This window comes from Ranitomeya imitator, chromosome 1 (assembly GCF_032444005.1).
Source record: "Ranitomeya imitator isolate aRanImi1 chromosome 1, aRanImi1.pri, whole genome shotgun sequence".
NCBI classification, from domain to species: Eukaryota; Metazoa; Chordata; class Amphibia; order Anura; family Dendrobatidae; genus Ranitomeya; species Ranitomeya imitator.
This window is the reverse complement of record NC_091282.1, coordinates 860,497,141-860,511,746: the sequence shown is the minus strand read 5'-3', so window position 1 is coordinate 860,511,746 and position 14,606 is coordinate 860,497,141. Positions and strand designations below refer to the sequence as shown.

General features: G+C 43.4%; 1 protein-coding gene across 1 annotated transcript in view; it reads left to right on the top strand.

Moving 5' to 3' along the window:
- Window positions 1-14,606, top strand: part of LOC138651724 (myosin heavy chain, clone 203-like) — a 240,910-nt gene that overhangs the window by 198,580 nt on the left and 27,724 nt on the right. Inside the window, exons 14-15 of the mRNA XM_069742150.1 lie at window positions 6,192-6,290; window positions 13,086-13,208. Of these exons, the coding sequence (XP_069598251.1) occupies window positions 6,192-6,290; window positions 13,086-13,208 (222 nt within the window). The remainder of the gene's footprint in view (window positions 1-6,191; window positions 6,291-13,085; window positions 13,209-14,606) is intronic.

The window sequence follows — 14,606 nt, the reverse complement described above, 5'->3', positions numbered from 1 at the left end:
CCTGATTCATAAATATGTTATATTGGATGAAGCAATTATAATGCCACCCAGAAGGGCTTTCCTCAAGATGGCCTCTCCCCCAGGGCCGGCGTAAGCACCCGGCGCACCCGGGCAAGTGCCGGGGCACTGGTGAGACAGGGGGGCCCATTCAGGGCCAGCCTTAGGGGCAGGCAGCTGCCTAGGGCCCCCGCTCCTCCAGGGGCCCTCAGGTAGCGGCACATCACGCAGCCGCTATGGGGCCCCTGTGAGGCAGGGGGGCCCGCCTGTCACCAGCGCCAACTCCCCCGCCACATTGAACTATACTGGTGTCTGCCGGTAAAGTTCAAAGCAAATGATGGAGGAGAGAGTGTCACCTGATGCTCCCTCTCCCATCATTCCCCACTCTGCCTCTGACACTGCTGCTGCGGGTGCGTGATGATGTCATTGCGCACTCGCTGTGTGTCAGGCAGTGCAGCGGCAGCTGCCGAGACTGGAGCAGGGAGCAGTGCGGGCACGTTGAGAGGTGAGGAGTGTTTTTTTTGTAACTATAACAGTGAGTACTGGACTATTGGGCCATTCTTGGGGGGAGGGGGCCAGGAATTAAACCAGGGTATAAACCTGAGTACCGGGGGAGCGATACAGATTACGTACATATTCAAGAAAAGGGCCCGACAACAACCTTCTGGACAGGACTTTAAATAGCCATTCCCAGCTAACATTGTCAAATGCCTTTTCAGTATCTACATTATAGTGACCAACACCTGAGCATTACCTCCCCCTGGCCGAGTCACACCCGAGTAAACCTATATATCTTATATTTAATGTTGCCGATCTGCCTTTTATGAAGTTCGCCTGAGACTGAGATATAATCTTTGGAAGAATCGAGGCCAATCTATCTGCCATTATTTTTTAAATTACAGTAATTTGATATCTGTGTTAATTGGTCTATAAGATGTCGGAAGTGCGGGGTCTTTTCCTGGTTTTAATAGCAGTTTGATATAGGCCCTGTTAGCTGATGGAAATATGGGATCTCCTTTTACCATTTTATTTGCCAATTGTTCCAGGGTTGGTGAGATCTCAGGGGAAAGTAATTAGAAAAATTCAGCGATGAAGCCGCTGGGTCCCGGGATCTTTCAAGTTTTTATTATTTCCTCACTAGAAATTGGTTTGTTTAGGAATGTCTTTTGCGTCTCCGAATATATCGGCATTGCCACCTCATCTAATAAGGTGTGTGGGGATGTTATTAAAGTATTGAGTTTGTTATATAAAGCCTCATAATAGGAGCCTAAAATATTATTGATTAGCTGAGGATCAGAGTGGATTTGTCCATTGGGATCTCTAAGGCTGCTTTCACACATCAGTTTTTTGCCGTCAGGCACAATCCGTCGAATGTTGAAAAAAATGGGTACGTCGCAGATTATGAAAAACTGATGCGACGAATCCGTTTTTTCAACAGATCCAACTAGCTGATCCAGCTAATTGGATTCCCAAAAAATTGAAGCATGCTCAGTTTAAAAAAATGGAATCTGTTGCCGGATTCCATCATTTGACGGATCCCGCGCCATAGGGTTCCATTGTAGCAAACACCAGACGCCACCGGATCCGGCACTGTCCGATTTTTCACCGGAGACAAAAAAGTTAACTTTGCACGTTTTTTCCCGCCGCCAGATCAACAATTTTCACCGAATGACAGATGAAACGTGTGGCCATCCGGCACAATCCATCGCTAATACAAGTCTATGGGAAAAAACAGATCCGGCGGCATCATTCGCCGGATCTTTTTTTTTTTCAAAATTCACTGGATTGAGCCTGACGGTAAAAAAGTCATGTGTAAAAGCAGCCTAAGCTGGTAAATCCTCTGTGTTGGTCTAACCTCTCTGGCCTCATTGGCCAGCATTCTACCGGCTTTATTGCCATATCTATAAAAATATATCTCTTTTCTCTGCTTGGATATTAAATTTAAAAAAAGCATTTTATTGAAAACAGTCAGAAAATAAATATGTAGCAGTACAATAAAGTATACACTCCCTGACAGAAGTTATGTCGCATTTTTTGTGTTTTCACTGTTTGACCAACTATAATTGTTCATACACTCCCTGACAGAAGTTATGTCGCTTATCCATGTTATGTAAATAAAAGCCTATAACCTGACGTTAAATTCATCCATTGGTTGTATAAATTATTATTTTGAAAGCTGAAACCCTCCAAAATGTGGTTTAGGTTAAGAAAATAAATTGGCATTACTTTACTTGGCTTACTTGACTGTGCTTTACGGCCGGCCGGCGCTCACAGTCAGTGCGGGAAGCTGACGGCGAGGGGACTGACACCGCAATGTAAGTATGTACTGTTTTTTTTTTTACATTTGCAATGGTAACCAGAGTAAACATCGGGTTACTAAGCGCGGCCCTGCGCTTAGTAACCCGATGTTTACCCTGGTTATCAGTGAAGACATCGCTGAATCGGCATCACACACGCCGATTCAGCGATGTCTGCGGGAGATCCAGCGACGAAATAAAGTTCTGGCCTTTCTGCTCCGACCAACGATGTCACAGCAGGATACAGATCGCTGCTGCATGTCAAACACAACGATATCGCTATCCAGGACGCTGCAACGTCACGGATCGCTAGCGATATCGTTGTTAAGTTGTTCAGTGTGAAGGTACCTTTAGTTATCTGGAGTAGAAGTTTTGCATTTTTTATTGTTACAGGGGAATGTGCCAGTTTCTGATGGTGATGAGAGAATACTTCTGACAAGGAGATTTCTTAAGTTAGGGGGCTGTTTGTAGGAGAGAAGTGGTAGTTCTGGGAATATGTCTTTCAATTTGTGATCTCTATGGAATATGGGTTGGAGATCAGCACCAATTTTCCTTAGGATTCTCATGTGGGGGTTGTATGTGACCACAAGAGGTACCGTGTTGTTATCCTCTCTCAGTTTGTAATCCAGGAGGCTGTTTCTTGGCATCCTTGTAGCCCCATGGATCTGCTCATCTATTACCAGTGGATGGTATCCTTGTTGTAGGAATGTGTTCCTCAGTGATCGCAGCTGTAGTTCCCTGTCTTTGCTGTCTGAGCAGATCCGAATATACCTCAGAGCTTGACTGTAGATGATGGATTTTTTTGTGTGTCTTGGATGAGAGCTGTTCCATCTAAGATAAGCCGGACGTCCGGTGGGCTTGTGGTAAATGGATGTCTGTATGGCATTGTCCTTGATGTATATGGTAATGTCCAGAAAATGTATTTGGGTCTTTGAAAAGTTGAGGGTGAGCTTGATGGTTGGGTGGTACTTGTTGAAGTTATTGTGGAAGGCGAGTAGATCATCTTTTGAGCCTGTCCATATTATTAGCAGATCATCAATGTAGCGGAAGTATGCAAAAGGTTTAACAGAACAAGATGACAAAAATTCTTCCTCTAGTTTTGCTATAAATAAGTTAGCATATTGTGGGGACATTTTGCTTCCCATGGCGCTGCCCATACACTGTTGGTATAAATTGTTCCCAAAAGAAAAATAGTTGTGATGGAGCACAAAACTGATAAATTGCAGTGTTGGTTCTGTTGCTAGATTGTTCTTTTCAAGGAAACATTTACATGCTGCAATTCCATCCTCATGAGGAATGTTGGAATAGAGAGACTCTACATCCATTGTGGCTAGTAGAGTGTCCTCTGGAAGTGGGCCCAGCGCTGACAATTTGCAAAGAATATCAGTGGTGTCCTGGATATAGCTGGGTGTGCGCCTCACCAAGGGTTTCAGAATGTTCTCCAACCAACCTGAGATATTCTCAATTAAAGTCCCAATACCAGAGATGATAGGCCTCCCAGGATTACCTTCTTTATGTATTTTAGGCAACATGTAGAAGGTACCGGTTCGAGGATTGTCTGGTATTAGTTCCAGCAGTGAAGATGAAGTGGAATCAAATCCATTGATGATATGTGTTAGTTCCTCTGTGCATTTTTTGGTCAGATCTCCCTGAAGTGGAGTGTAGTATTTTTTCTCCAAGAGTTGTTTGCTTCCTGGATGTAATCTGTCATGTTAATGATGACTACAGCTCCTCCTTTGTCAGCTGGTTTGATGATGATATGGTTATTGTCTCTTAAGGATTGTATGGCTTTTCTTTCCTCCACAGTGATATTTTGTGGCACTTTGTGGTGTCTGTCCAAAATGTCAGATTTAACTTTTTTACGGAAACAGTCAATGTAGTGATCCAGCGTTTGGTTGTGCCCAGGTTGGGGGGTCCAGTTTGTCCTCTTTTTCTTTTTTGCTGTGTCGGTTACATTGTCTTGTGATGTGATATCTGCATGGTTATGAAAGAATTCTTTGAGTCGCAATCTGCGGAAGAATTCCTCGATATCACTACAAAACTGAGCCCTATCAAGCTGTTTTGTAGGACAGAATGTTAGTCCCTTTGAAAGAACATGCATTTCTCCTGTGCTTGGCTTATATTGTGAGAGGTTTACAACAGAGGACGATGTATTAAAATGGTTCTGTAAATTGGGCTTACCTTCAGCTACATTGAGACCTGCTTTCTTCCTGAGTCTGTCCAGTTTCTTTTTCTTATTGATAATGAGGTGATGTTGCAAACTGTTGTAGAAATCCTGCAATGTCTCTTTGATTAGACAAGAACCCAGTCCTTGTAGTCGGTCCTGTAGGTAATTTATCTCTTTATGGATGGTCTACTTCTTGTGGTAGAAAAATCCAATTAGATGATTCCGCAGTCTCTCATGTTCCTGTGCTGAGATAATCTTATAAATGTGCCCCTGCTGTGTACTGTGTAATGGCTGTGTCTGACCATACAGGAACCTGGTCAGATCATACCACATCTCCTGGGCAGGGGAGGAAGTAGAAGAGAGGATACAGACATTACAGCAGGGGATCACAGATGATACTTTTTGTGAGATAAAACATTAGGCTGAATGCTTTTAAATAATGTTTTACTTCAAAGAAAGAATAATTTGTAATATGATCAGACCATCAGACCATGTTCGTGTGCAGTCAGACACGGACATTACAAGTACACAGCAGGGGCACATTTATAAGACTATCTCAGCACAGGAACATTTTATTTAAACACATCCTATTGTAATTGTGGAACTTATTATTCTGAGATCTATTAATTAAATTGAACTTTTGCTCATGGCAACACCCCTTTATGGATAGTGCTGGAAAGCAATGCCATATCAAACCAAGTTTGCTTCAAGTTTTAAAGTTATCCCTTATCTGTTATATAGGAGGTAACTTCATGATCGCTGCAGGTCTGATCTCCAGAATAGCTCTCTTAAAGGGAACCTGTCACCTGAATTTGGCGGGACTGGTTTTGGGTCATATGGGAGGAGTTTTCGGGTGTTTGATTCACCCTTTCCTTACCCGCTGGCTGCATGCTGGCTGCAATATTGGATTGAAGTTCATTCTCTGTCCTCCATAGTACACGCCTGCGCTGTGCAATCTTGCTTTGCGCAGGCGTGTACTATGGAGGACAAAGAATGAACTTCAATCCAATATTGCAGCCAGCATGCAGCCAGCGGGTAAGGAAAGAGTGAATCAAACACCCGAAAACTCCGCCCATATGACCCAAAACCAGTCCCGCCAAATTCAGGTGACAGAGTCCCTTTAAGAGCCCTGTCTGAAGGGAGCGTAGGTTGAGTATTTTCACTCCATTCATTTTCTATCTTTGACAGTCCTATAGAGAATTTATAATAATAATCTTTATTTTTATATAGCGCTAACATATTCCGCAGCACTTTACAGTTTGCACACATTATCATCACTGTCCCCTATTGGGCTCACAATCTGATTTCCCTATCAGTATGTCTTCGGAATGTGGGAGGAAACCGGAGTACCTGGAGGAAACCCACGCAAACACGGAGAGAACATACAAACTCCTTACAGATATTGTTCTTGGTGGGGTTTGAACCCAGGACCCCAGCGCTGCAAGGCTGCTGTGCTACCCACTGAGCCACAGTGCTGCACCTGGTGCACGGGTGGATTTATCTGTGCCTCATTAGCGTCAGGTTCCTAAGATCAGTATGAATATCATGAATTTGCTATAGGTGATAACATCAAAACTTGGTACCAACCCTTTAAGTAGATTCATTATCAGGACTTTACCCTGTTAATAAATCTGATGCACTAGAAAGAAAGTGACAAAAGATGTCCCAAAATGTCCTTCATTATGTTCTGACAAGTATCCTTTGTTCTCGTTTACTTCTTTATATCTTAGGACTATAAAATAAATAGTGAAAGTAGCAGAGAAGAAGTGGAAAAACTTCTGAATGAACGCATGGACCTGAGAGAAAACTACCATAAGAGAATTAATCAGGTACATATGAAATACCATAAACTACCGCTTTGAATGTCTTATAGACCTTTTTCCTAATCTTTTTTTGTGGAATATATACTGATGTTTTTAACAATTTTGGAATAAATATTTAATTTGTATCTACTTACGTGTGCTGGTTTACCTTCTGCCTCAGACAAAAATAAGCTATACATTTATTATTTAGTCTTCTACAAAGCATTGAATAGAATACTATTCATGTTGACTTTGATATTTAGAAATCATCATTGTTAACAATTGCAAAGTATCTGAAAATGGTGGCATGGCTTTATAGTTGCATATGGAAAATTAAATATGAATAAATACCCTCCATTGTTTTTGCATAGTTTATATTTTAGATATAGAATTGATAAACATACAAAGTTTAGGAAAGGCCTCTGTACACATTAGAGTAATATCAGCCAAACTGCTAATTTCAGGGAGACCAGCCAACTATCCACTGTGTAATGGGGTCCTCCTGATTTTCGATCAAAAGATAATATTGAGGGTAACAATGATTGACCATTTTTTCTGCTTTCTCCACTCTTCCCATTGAGAACACATGAATGCATTGCCAAACCAAGTGTGTCTGTGTATTAGGACGTCAGGAGAGAAAGCTCTTGACTCAATGAGTATTTGCATGACATCTACCTGACATGTATGGTTACCTTAACCCCTTCATGACCCAGCCTATTTTGACCTTAAAGACCTGGCCGTTTTTTGCAATTCTGACCAGTGTCCCTTTATGAGGTAATAACTCAGGAACGCTTCAATGGATCCTAGCGGTTCTGAGACTGTTTTTTCGTGACATATTGGGCTTCATGTTAGTGGTAAATTTAGGTCAATAAATTCTGCGTTTATTTGTGATAAAAACGGAAATTTGGCGAAAATTTTAAAAAGTTCGCAATTTTCACATTTTGAATTTTTATTCTGTTAAACCAGAGAGTTATGTGACACAAAATAGTTAATAAATAACATTTCCCACATGTATACTTTACATCAGCACAATTTTGGAAAAAAAAATTTTTTTTGCTAGGAAGTTATAAGGGTTAAAATTTGACCAGCGATTTCTCATTTTTACAACGAAATTTACAAAACCATTTTTTTTAGGGACCACCTCACATTTGAAGTCACATTTGAAGTCAGTTTGAGGGGTCTATATGGCTTAAAATACCCAAAAGTGACACCATTCTAAAAAATGCACCCCTCAAGGTACTCAAAACCACATTCAAGAAGTTTATTAACCCTTCAGGTACTTCACAGCAGCAGAAGCAACATGGAAGGAAAAAAATGAACATTTAACTTTTTAGTCACAAAAATTATTTTTTAGCAACAATTTTTTTATTTTCACAATGGTAAAAGGAGAAACTGAACCACGAAAGTTGTTGTCCAATTTGTCCTGAGTACACTGATACCTCATATGTTGGGGTAAATCACTGTTTGGGCGCACGGCAGGGCTTGGAAGGGAAGGAGCGCCATTTGACTTTTTGAATGAAAAATTGGCTCCACTCTTTAGCGGACACCATGTCACGTTTGGAGAGCCCCCGTGTGCCTAAAAATTGGAGCTCCCCCACAAATGACCCAATTTTGGAAACTAGACGCCCCAAGGAACTTATCTAGATGCATAGTGAGCACTTTGAACCCCCAGGTGCTTCACAAATTGATCCGTAAAAATGAAAAAGTACTTTTTTTTCACAAAAAAATTTTTTAGCCTCAATTTTTTCATTTTCACATGGGCAACAGGATAAAATGGATCCTAAAATTTGTTGGGCAATTTCTCCTGAGTACACAAATACCTCACATGTGGGGGTAAACCACTGTTTGGGCACATGGTAAGGCTCGGAAGGGAAGGAGCGCCATTTGACTTTTTGAATGAAAAATTATCTCCATCGTTAGCGGACACCATGTCGCGTTTGGAGAGCCCCTGTGTGCCTAAACATTGGAGCTCTCCCACAAGTGACCCCATTTTGGAAACTAGACCCCCCAAGGAACTTATCTAGATGCCTGGTGAGCACTTTAAACCCCCAGGTGCTTCACAAATTGATCTGTAAAAATGAAAAAGTACTTTTTTTTCACAAAAAAATTCTTTTCGCCTCAATTTTTTCATTTTCACATGGGCAATAGGATAAAATGGATCATAAAATTTGTTGGGCAATTTCTCCCGAGTACGCCGATACCTCATATGTGGGGGTAAACCACTGTTTGGGCACACGGCAGGGCTCGGAAGGGAAGGCGCGCCATTTGACTTTTTGAATGGAAAATTAGCTCCAATTGTTAGCGGACACCATGTCGCGTTTGGAGAGCCCCTGTGTGCCTAAACATTGGAGCTCCCCCACAAGTGACCCCATTTTGGAAACTAGACCCCCCAAGGAACTTATCTAGATGCATATTGAGCACTTTAAACCCCCAGGTGCTTCACAGAAGTTTATAATGCAGAGCCATGAAAATAAAAAATAATTTTTCTTTCCTCAAAAATGATTTTTTAGCCTGGAATTTCCTATTTTTCCAAGGGTAATAGGAGAAATTGGACCCCAAATATTCTTGTCCAGTTTGTCCTGAGTATGCTGATACCCCATATGTGGGGGTAAACCACTGTTTGGGCGCACGGCAGGGCTCGGAAGGGAAGGCACGCCATTTGGCTTTTTAAATGGAAAATTAGCTCCAATCATTAGCGGACACCATGTCACGTTTGGAGAGCCCCTGTATGCCTAAACATTGGAGATCCACCACAAATGACCCCATTTTGGAAACTAGACCCCCAAAGGAACTAATCTAGATGTGTGGTGAGGACTTTGAACCCCCAAGTGCTTCACAGAAGTTTATAACGCAGAGCCATGAAAATAAAAAAATAAAATTATTTTCTCAAAAATGATCTTTTAGCCTGCAATTTTTTATTTTCCCAAGGGTAACAGGAGAAATTTCACCCCAAAAGTTGTTGTCCAGTTTCTCCTGAGTACGCTGATACCCCATATGTGGGGGTAAACCCCTGTTTGGGCACACGCCGGGGCTCGGAAGTGAAGTAGTGATGTTTTGAAATGCAGACTTTGATGGAATGCTTTGTGGGCGTCACGTTGCGTTTGCAGAGCCCCTGATGTGGCTAAACAGTAGAAACCCCCCACAAGTGACCGCATTTTGGAAACTAGACCCCGAAAGGAACTTATCTAGATGTGTGGTGAGGACTTTGAACCCCCAAGTGCTTCACAGAAGTTTATAACGCAGAGCCATGAAAATAAAAAATAAAAAATATTTTCTCAAAAATAATTATTTAGCCCAGAATTTTTTATTTTCCCAAGGGTTACAGGAGAAATTGGACCCCAAAAGTTGTTGTCCAGTTTCTCCTGAGTACGCTGATACCCCATGTGTGGGGGTAAACCACTGTTTGGGCACACGTCGGGGCTCAGAAGGGAAGTAGTGACTTTTGAAATGCAGACTTTGATGGAATGGTCTGCGGGCGTCACGTTGCGTTTGCAGAGCCCCTGGTGTGCCTAAACAGTAGAAACCCCCCACAAGTGACCCCATTTTAGAAACTAGACCCCCCAAGGAACTTATCTAGATATGTGGTGAGCACTTTGAACCCCCAAGTGCTTCACAGACGTTTACAACGCATAACCGTGAAAATAAAAAATCATTTTTCTTTCCTCAAAAATGATGTTTTAGCAAGCATTTTTTAATTTTCACAAGGGTAACAGGAGAAATTGGACCCCAGTAATTGTTGCGCAGTTTATCCTGAGTATGTGGGGGTAAACCACTGTTTGGGCGCACGTCGGGGCTCGGAAGGGAGGGAGCACCATTTGACTTTTTGAATACAAGATTGGCTGGAATCAATGGTGGCGCCATGTTGCGTTTGGAGACCCCTGATGTGCCTAAACAGTGGTAACCCCTCAATTCTACCTCCAACACTAACCCCCCCACACCCCTAACCCTAATCCCAACTGTAGCCATAACCCTAATCACAACCCTAACCACAACCCTAATTCCAACCCTAACCCTAAGGCTATGTGCCCACGTTGCGGATTCGTGTGAGATTTTTCAGCATCATTTTTGAAAAATCCGCGGGTAACAGGCACTGCGTTTTACCTGGGATTTTCCTTGGATTTCCAGTGTTTTTTGTGCGGATTTCATCTGCGGATTCCGCACGGTATTTTCCGCACCATGGGCACAGCGGATTTGGTTTTCCATAGGTTTACTTGGTACTGTAAACCTGATGGAACACTGCTGCGAATCCGCAGCGGCCAATCCGCTGCGGATCCGCAGCCAAATCCGCACCGTGTGCACATAGCATAATTCTAAAGGTATGTGCACACGCTGCGGATCCGCAGCAGTTTCCCATGAGTTTACAGTTCAATGTAAACCTATGGGAAACAAAAATCGCTGTACTCATGCTGCAGAAAAACTGCACGGAAACGCAGCAGTTTACATTCCGCAGCATGTCTCTTCTTTCTGCGGATTCTGCAGCGGTTTTACAACTGCTCCAATAGAAAACCGCAGTTGTAAAACCGCAGTGAAATGCGCAGAAAAAACATGGTAAATCCGCCATAAATCCGCAGTGGTTTAGCACTGTGGATTTATCAAATCCGCAGCGGAAAAATTCGCAGAGGACCAGAATACGTGTGCACATACCAAAACCCTAACCCTAGCCCTAACCCTAGCCCTACCCCTAACCCTACCCCTAACCCTAACCCTACCCCTAACCCTAGCCCTAACCCTAGCTCTAACCCTAACCCTAGCCCTAACCCTAACCCTAGCTCTAACCCTAACCCTAACCCTAACCCTACCCCTAACCCTAACCCTAACCCTAGCCCTAACCTTACCCCTAACCCTATTCTAACATTAGTGGAAAAAAAAATTCTTTATTTTTTTATTGTCCCTACCTATGGGGGTGACAAAGGGGGGGGGGGGTCATTTATCATTTTTTTATTTTAATCACTGGGATAGATTATATCTCAGTGATCAAAATGCACTTTGAACGAATCTGCCGGCCGGCAGATTTGGCGGGCGCACTGCGCATGCGCCTGCCATTTTGGAAGATGGCGGCGCCCAGGGAGAAGACAGACGGACCCCGGCAGGATCGGTAAGTATGATGGGGTGGGGGGGAGCACGGGGGGGGGATTGGAGCATGGGGGGGTGGATCGGAACACGGGAGGGGTGGAACAGAGCACGGGGGGGTGGAACGGAGCACGGGGGGGTGGAACGGAGCACGGGGGTGGAACGGAGCATGGGGGGTGAATCGGAGTGCAGGGGGGTGATTGGAGCACGGGGGGGTGATTGGAGCACGGGGGTGAGTGGACAAGAGCACGGGGGGGAGCGGAGCACAGGACGGAGGGGAGCGGGGCAGTGTACCGGACAGATCGGAGGGCTGGGGGGGCGATCGGTGGGGTGGGGTGGGGGCACATTAGTATTTCCAGCCATGGCCGATGATATTGCAGCATCGGCCATGGCTGGATTGTAATATTTCACCCGTTATAATAGGTGAAATATTACAAATCGCTCTGATTGGCAGTTTCACTTTCAACAGCCAATCAGAGCGATTGTAGCCACGGGGGGGTGAAGCCACCCCCCCTGGGCTAAACTACCACTCCCCCTGTCCCTGCAGATCGGGTGAAATGGGAGTTAACCCTTTCACCCGATCTGCAGGGACGCGATCTTTCCATGACGTCACATAGGCGTCATGGGTCGGATTGGCACCGACTTTCATGACGCCTACGTGGCGTCATGGGTTGGGAAGGGGTTAATGGAGTTATCTTGGACAATTTTATCTTTTTCTTATGGGCCTAAAAGCTTACAGGCAAGTAGTTGCTCACTACTGGTCTTTTGTGCCTGGCGCCGATCTCTGCTAGCTCAGAGCTGTCATGAATCACTCCTGCTGGCGATTTAGCTATTAGTGGTATCAGAGCAGTTGCTTCTCTTCCGCTCTGCTCAGTTGATGTGGTGTGACTGCTGATATAATGTTGATTGACAGCCGGCTCCCTGCTTCATAGCTGCGGGGAGCTGGCTGTCAATCAGAATAACATTGACAGTGATGCACCAGTGACAGAGCATTATAAACACAATATAAACTGCAACCACTGATTCAAATAAGGTTTTGAAAATGTAAAAACATAATAATAAGCAGAGATTGTCATGTAGGGGATGCTATTTAGACGAAAAAGGTAAATAGCGAGGCAGAGAAATCAATAGGAATAATAAACTTTTAGTGATATCGTGTTATGCAATACATCTCTGTTCCCTGGTTAAATTACGATTTCAAAGTAAATGGCAACAAACTATGAAATATCTTAGTGTCCTCTACATGACAATCTTTACTTACTATTATGTTTTTAAATTTTTGTATACTCGAAACTTTATTTGAATCGGTGGTTGCATTTTATATTGTGTTTATATAGCTTTCTAAAGTCTCATTATCACTTTGAACGGATATTTTGTGGTTAACCAGAGACAGAGCAGCCTGGAAGAGAAAGAGCTACTTTCTTGACATAAGGCAGCAGAACTACTGGCAGGAGCAGTCTGTGATCACTCTGTAGCGGAACAGGTAAATAGTTAGCAACTACCTGCCTGTTATTTCTTAGTCTCATAAAATAGCCCCTGATAACTTCTTTAACTTAGCAAATAAATTGCATGTACATTTAGGTCATCCCGGAGTATTAGAAAATCCTGCGGAAAATGTATTAAATAAATGAAAAGTATCACTCACTTGTTAAATCCCTGTCTGCTCCAGCGCTGATGCTCTGCCGGCTGCATACAACAACATGTTCTGGTTTATGGATTCTTGATTCTATAAGCTGTTTCTTATTCTAACAGGTTACAGCTGTCATAATTGAGCTGAAACATCTCAGACAAGCCTATAATGGACTTTTGAGACATACTCGAGATTCTGATGACAAGAAAGCAATGGAATGGATAAGCAGAGTGCAGGCTATTAAGGTAAAATGATATCAAGTTTTTAGTAGCATTGTTGATAAATTGTTATTTATTCATCCAGGTTTCAGAGACATGCAACATATCAGCTCTTGTTTGAAAAAAGATCCATGGAGGAGCTGACATGTTGCATGTCTAAGAAGATTAGGTGAATAAATAACACAGTTTTTTGAAGTTTGCAGTGCTTCTCTCAACTCGTACGTTTTCTTTTGGCATCCTTGGATTTCAAAAATAAAACCAACTCTGAGATGCACTCACAAGGATTATTTGAATGGATGTTTGATAATGTAGGAAAGAATAGCCAAAATGGCTTCCTTAACAGTTTACGTTGTGTTGCAGTAATGATCCATTCTGGATATTGCTTAATCAGGATGGCTGTGAATTGCCATACTGTTGTAGCAAAGAACCCGTCAGGCTGTAAGCAGGGCCGTATTTAGAGTTTCTGCTGCCCTAGGCACTTTTAGTGCTGCCTCCCCCATTGGTGAGTATGACACTATCGGCAGTGACTTTGGCAAAAATGGCTGATGTGAAAGTAGCGTTTTGCAGCAGATCCGGCAGTTTTTCCGCATCTGCAACGTAACGGATCATTTACGGCAACACTGCATTTGGCCTCATTCATTCCCTATGGGACTTGCGGACATATGTGGCACCTGCGGTTTTGCCGCGCTCCGGCAAATGCGCTACTTGCAGCAATGGAAAAAAACGCTGCTAGCAGTGTTTTTTTGTCTCACCACAAGTGCCGCACATGTCCACAAGTAGTCATCACTACCTATCCCTGCACCTTGCTAGCTCATCCCTAACCATCCCTCTCTGACCTAAAACTACACTATAAAGCTTTAGAAAAACAATTTATTAAGTGACATATTCCTATGATAATGAGGGCTCCAGGCTACGGCGTAGACTGGAACGGGCAGTCTCCGTGCCTCCATTCTCTCTGTGCACACCCTCAGTCCCTGCCTCATTGCCTGTGCTGCACTGTGCACAGACATCCCTCTACCGGACCTGGTAATCACCGCTCACAGTAGCATACCGGCAGAGGTGTATATGTTTTCGGGCACCAGGGGCAAGAATTCATTTTGGCCTACCCCCCACCAAAGACATATGCGATTTGCACACTTGGTCATGTACTCACAAGCTCCTCTCCCTAATGCTCTCAATGTTCAGTGAAAAACTGAGAGAAGCAGAAGAGAAGCTCGTTGTCACAGGACCGCAAGTAAAAAATCGTATAGGAGTGACATGTCCATGTGATGACTACTGGAACCTGCAGAGCTGAATCCTGACATCGCAGGCTTCTGAATTCTCACAACTAATTCACTGCACACTTTTAGGATTCTCCCTTGTCGGTGGACAGTCATGTCAGCACAAGTATGAGATTTTTGTACCTCTGACCATATTCCGTCTAGA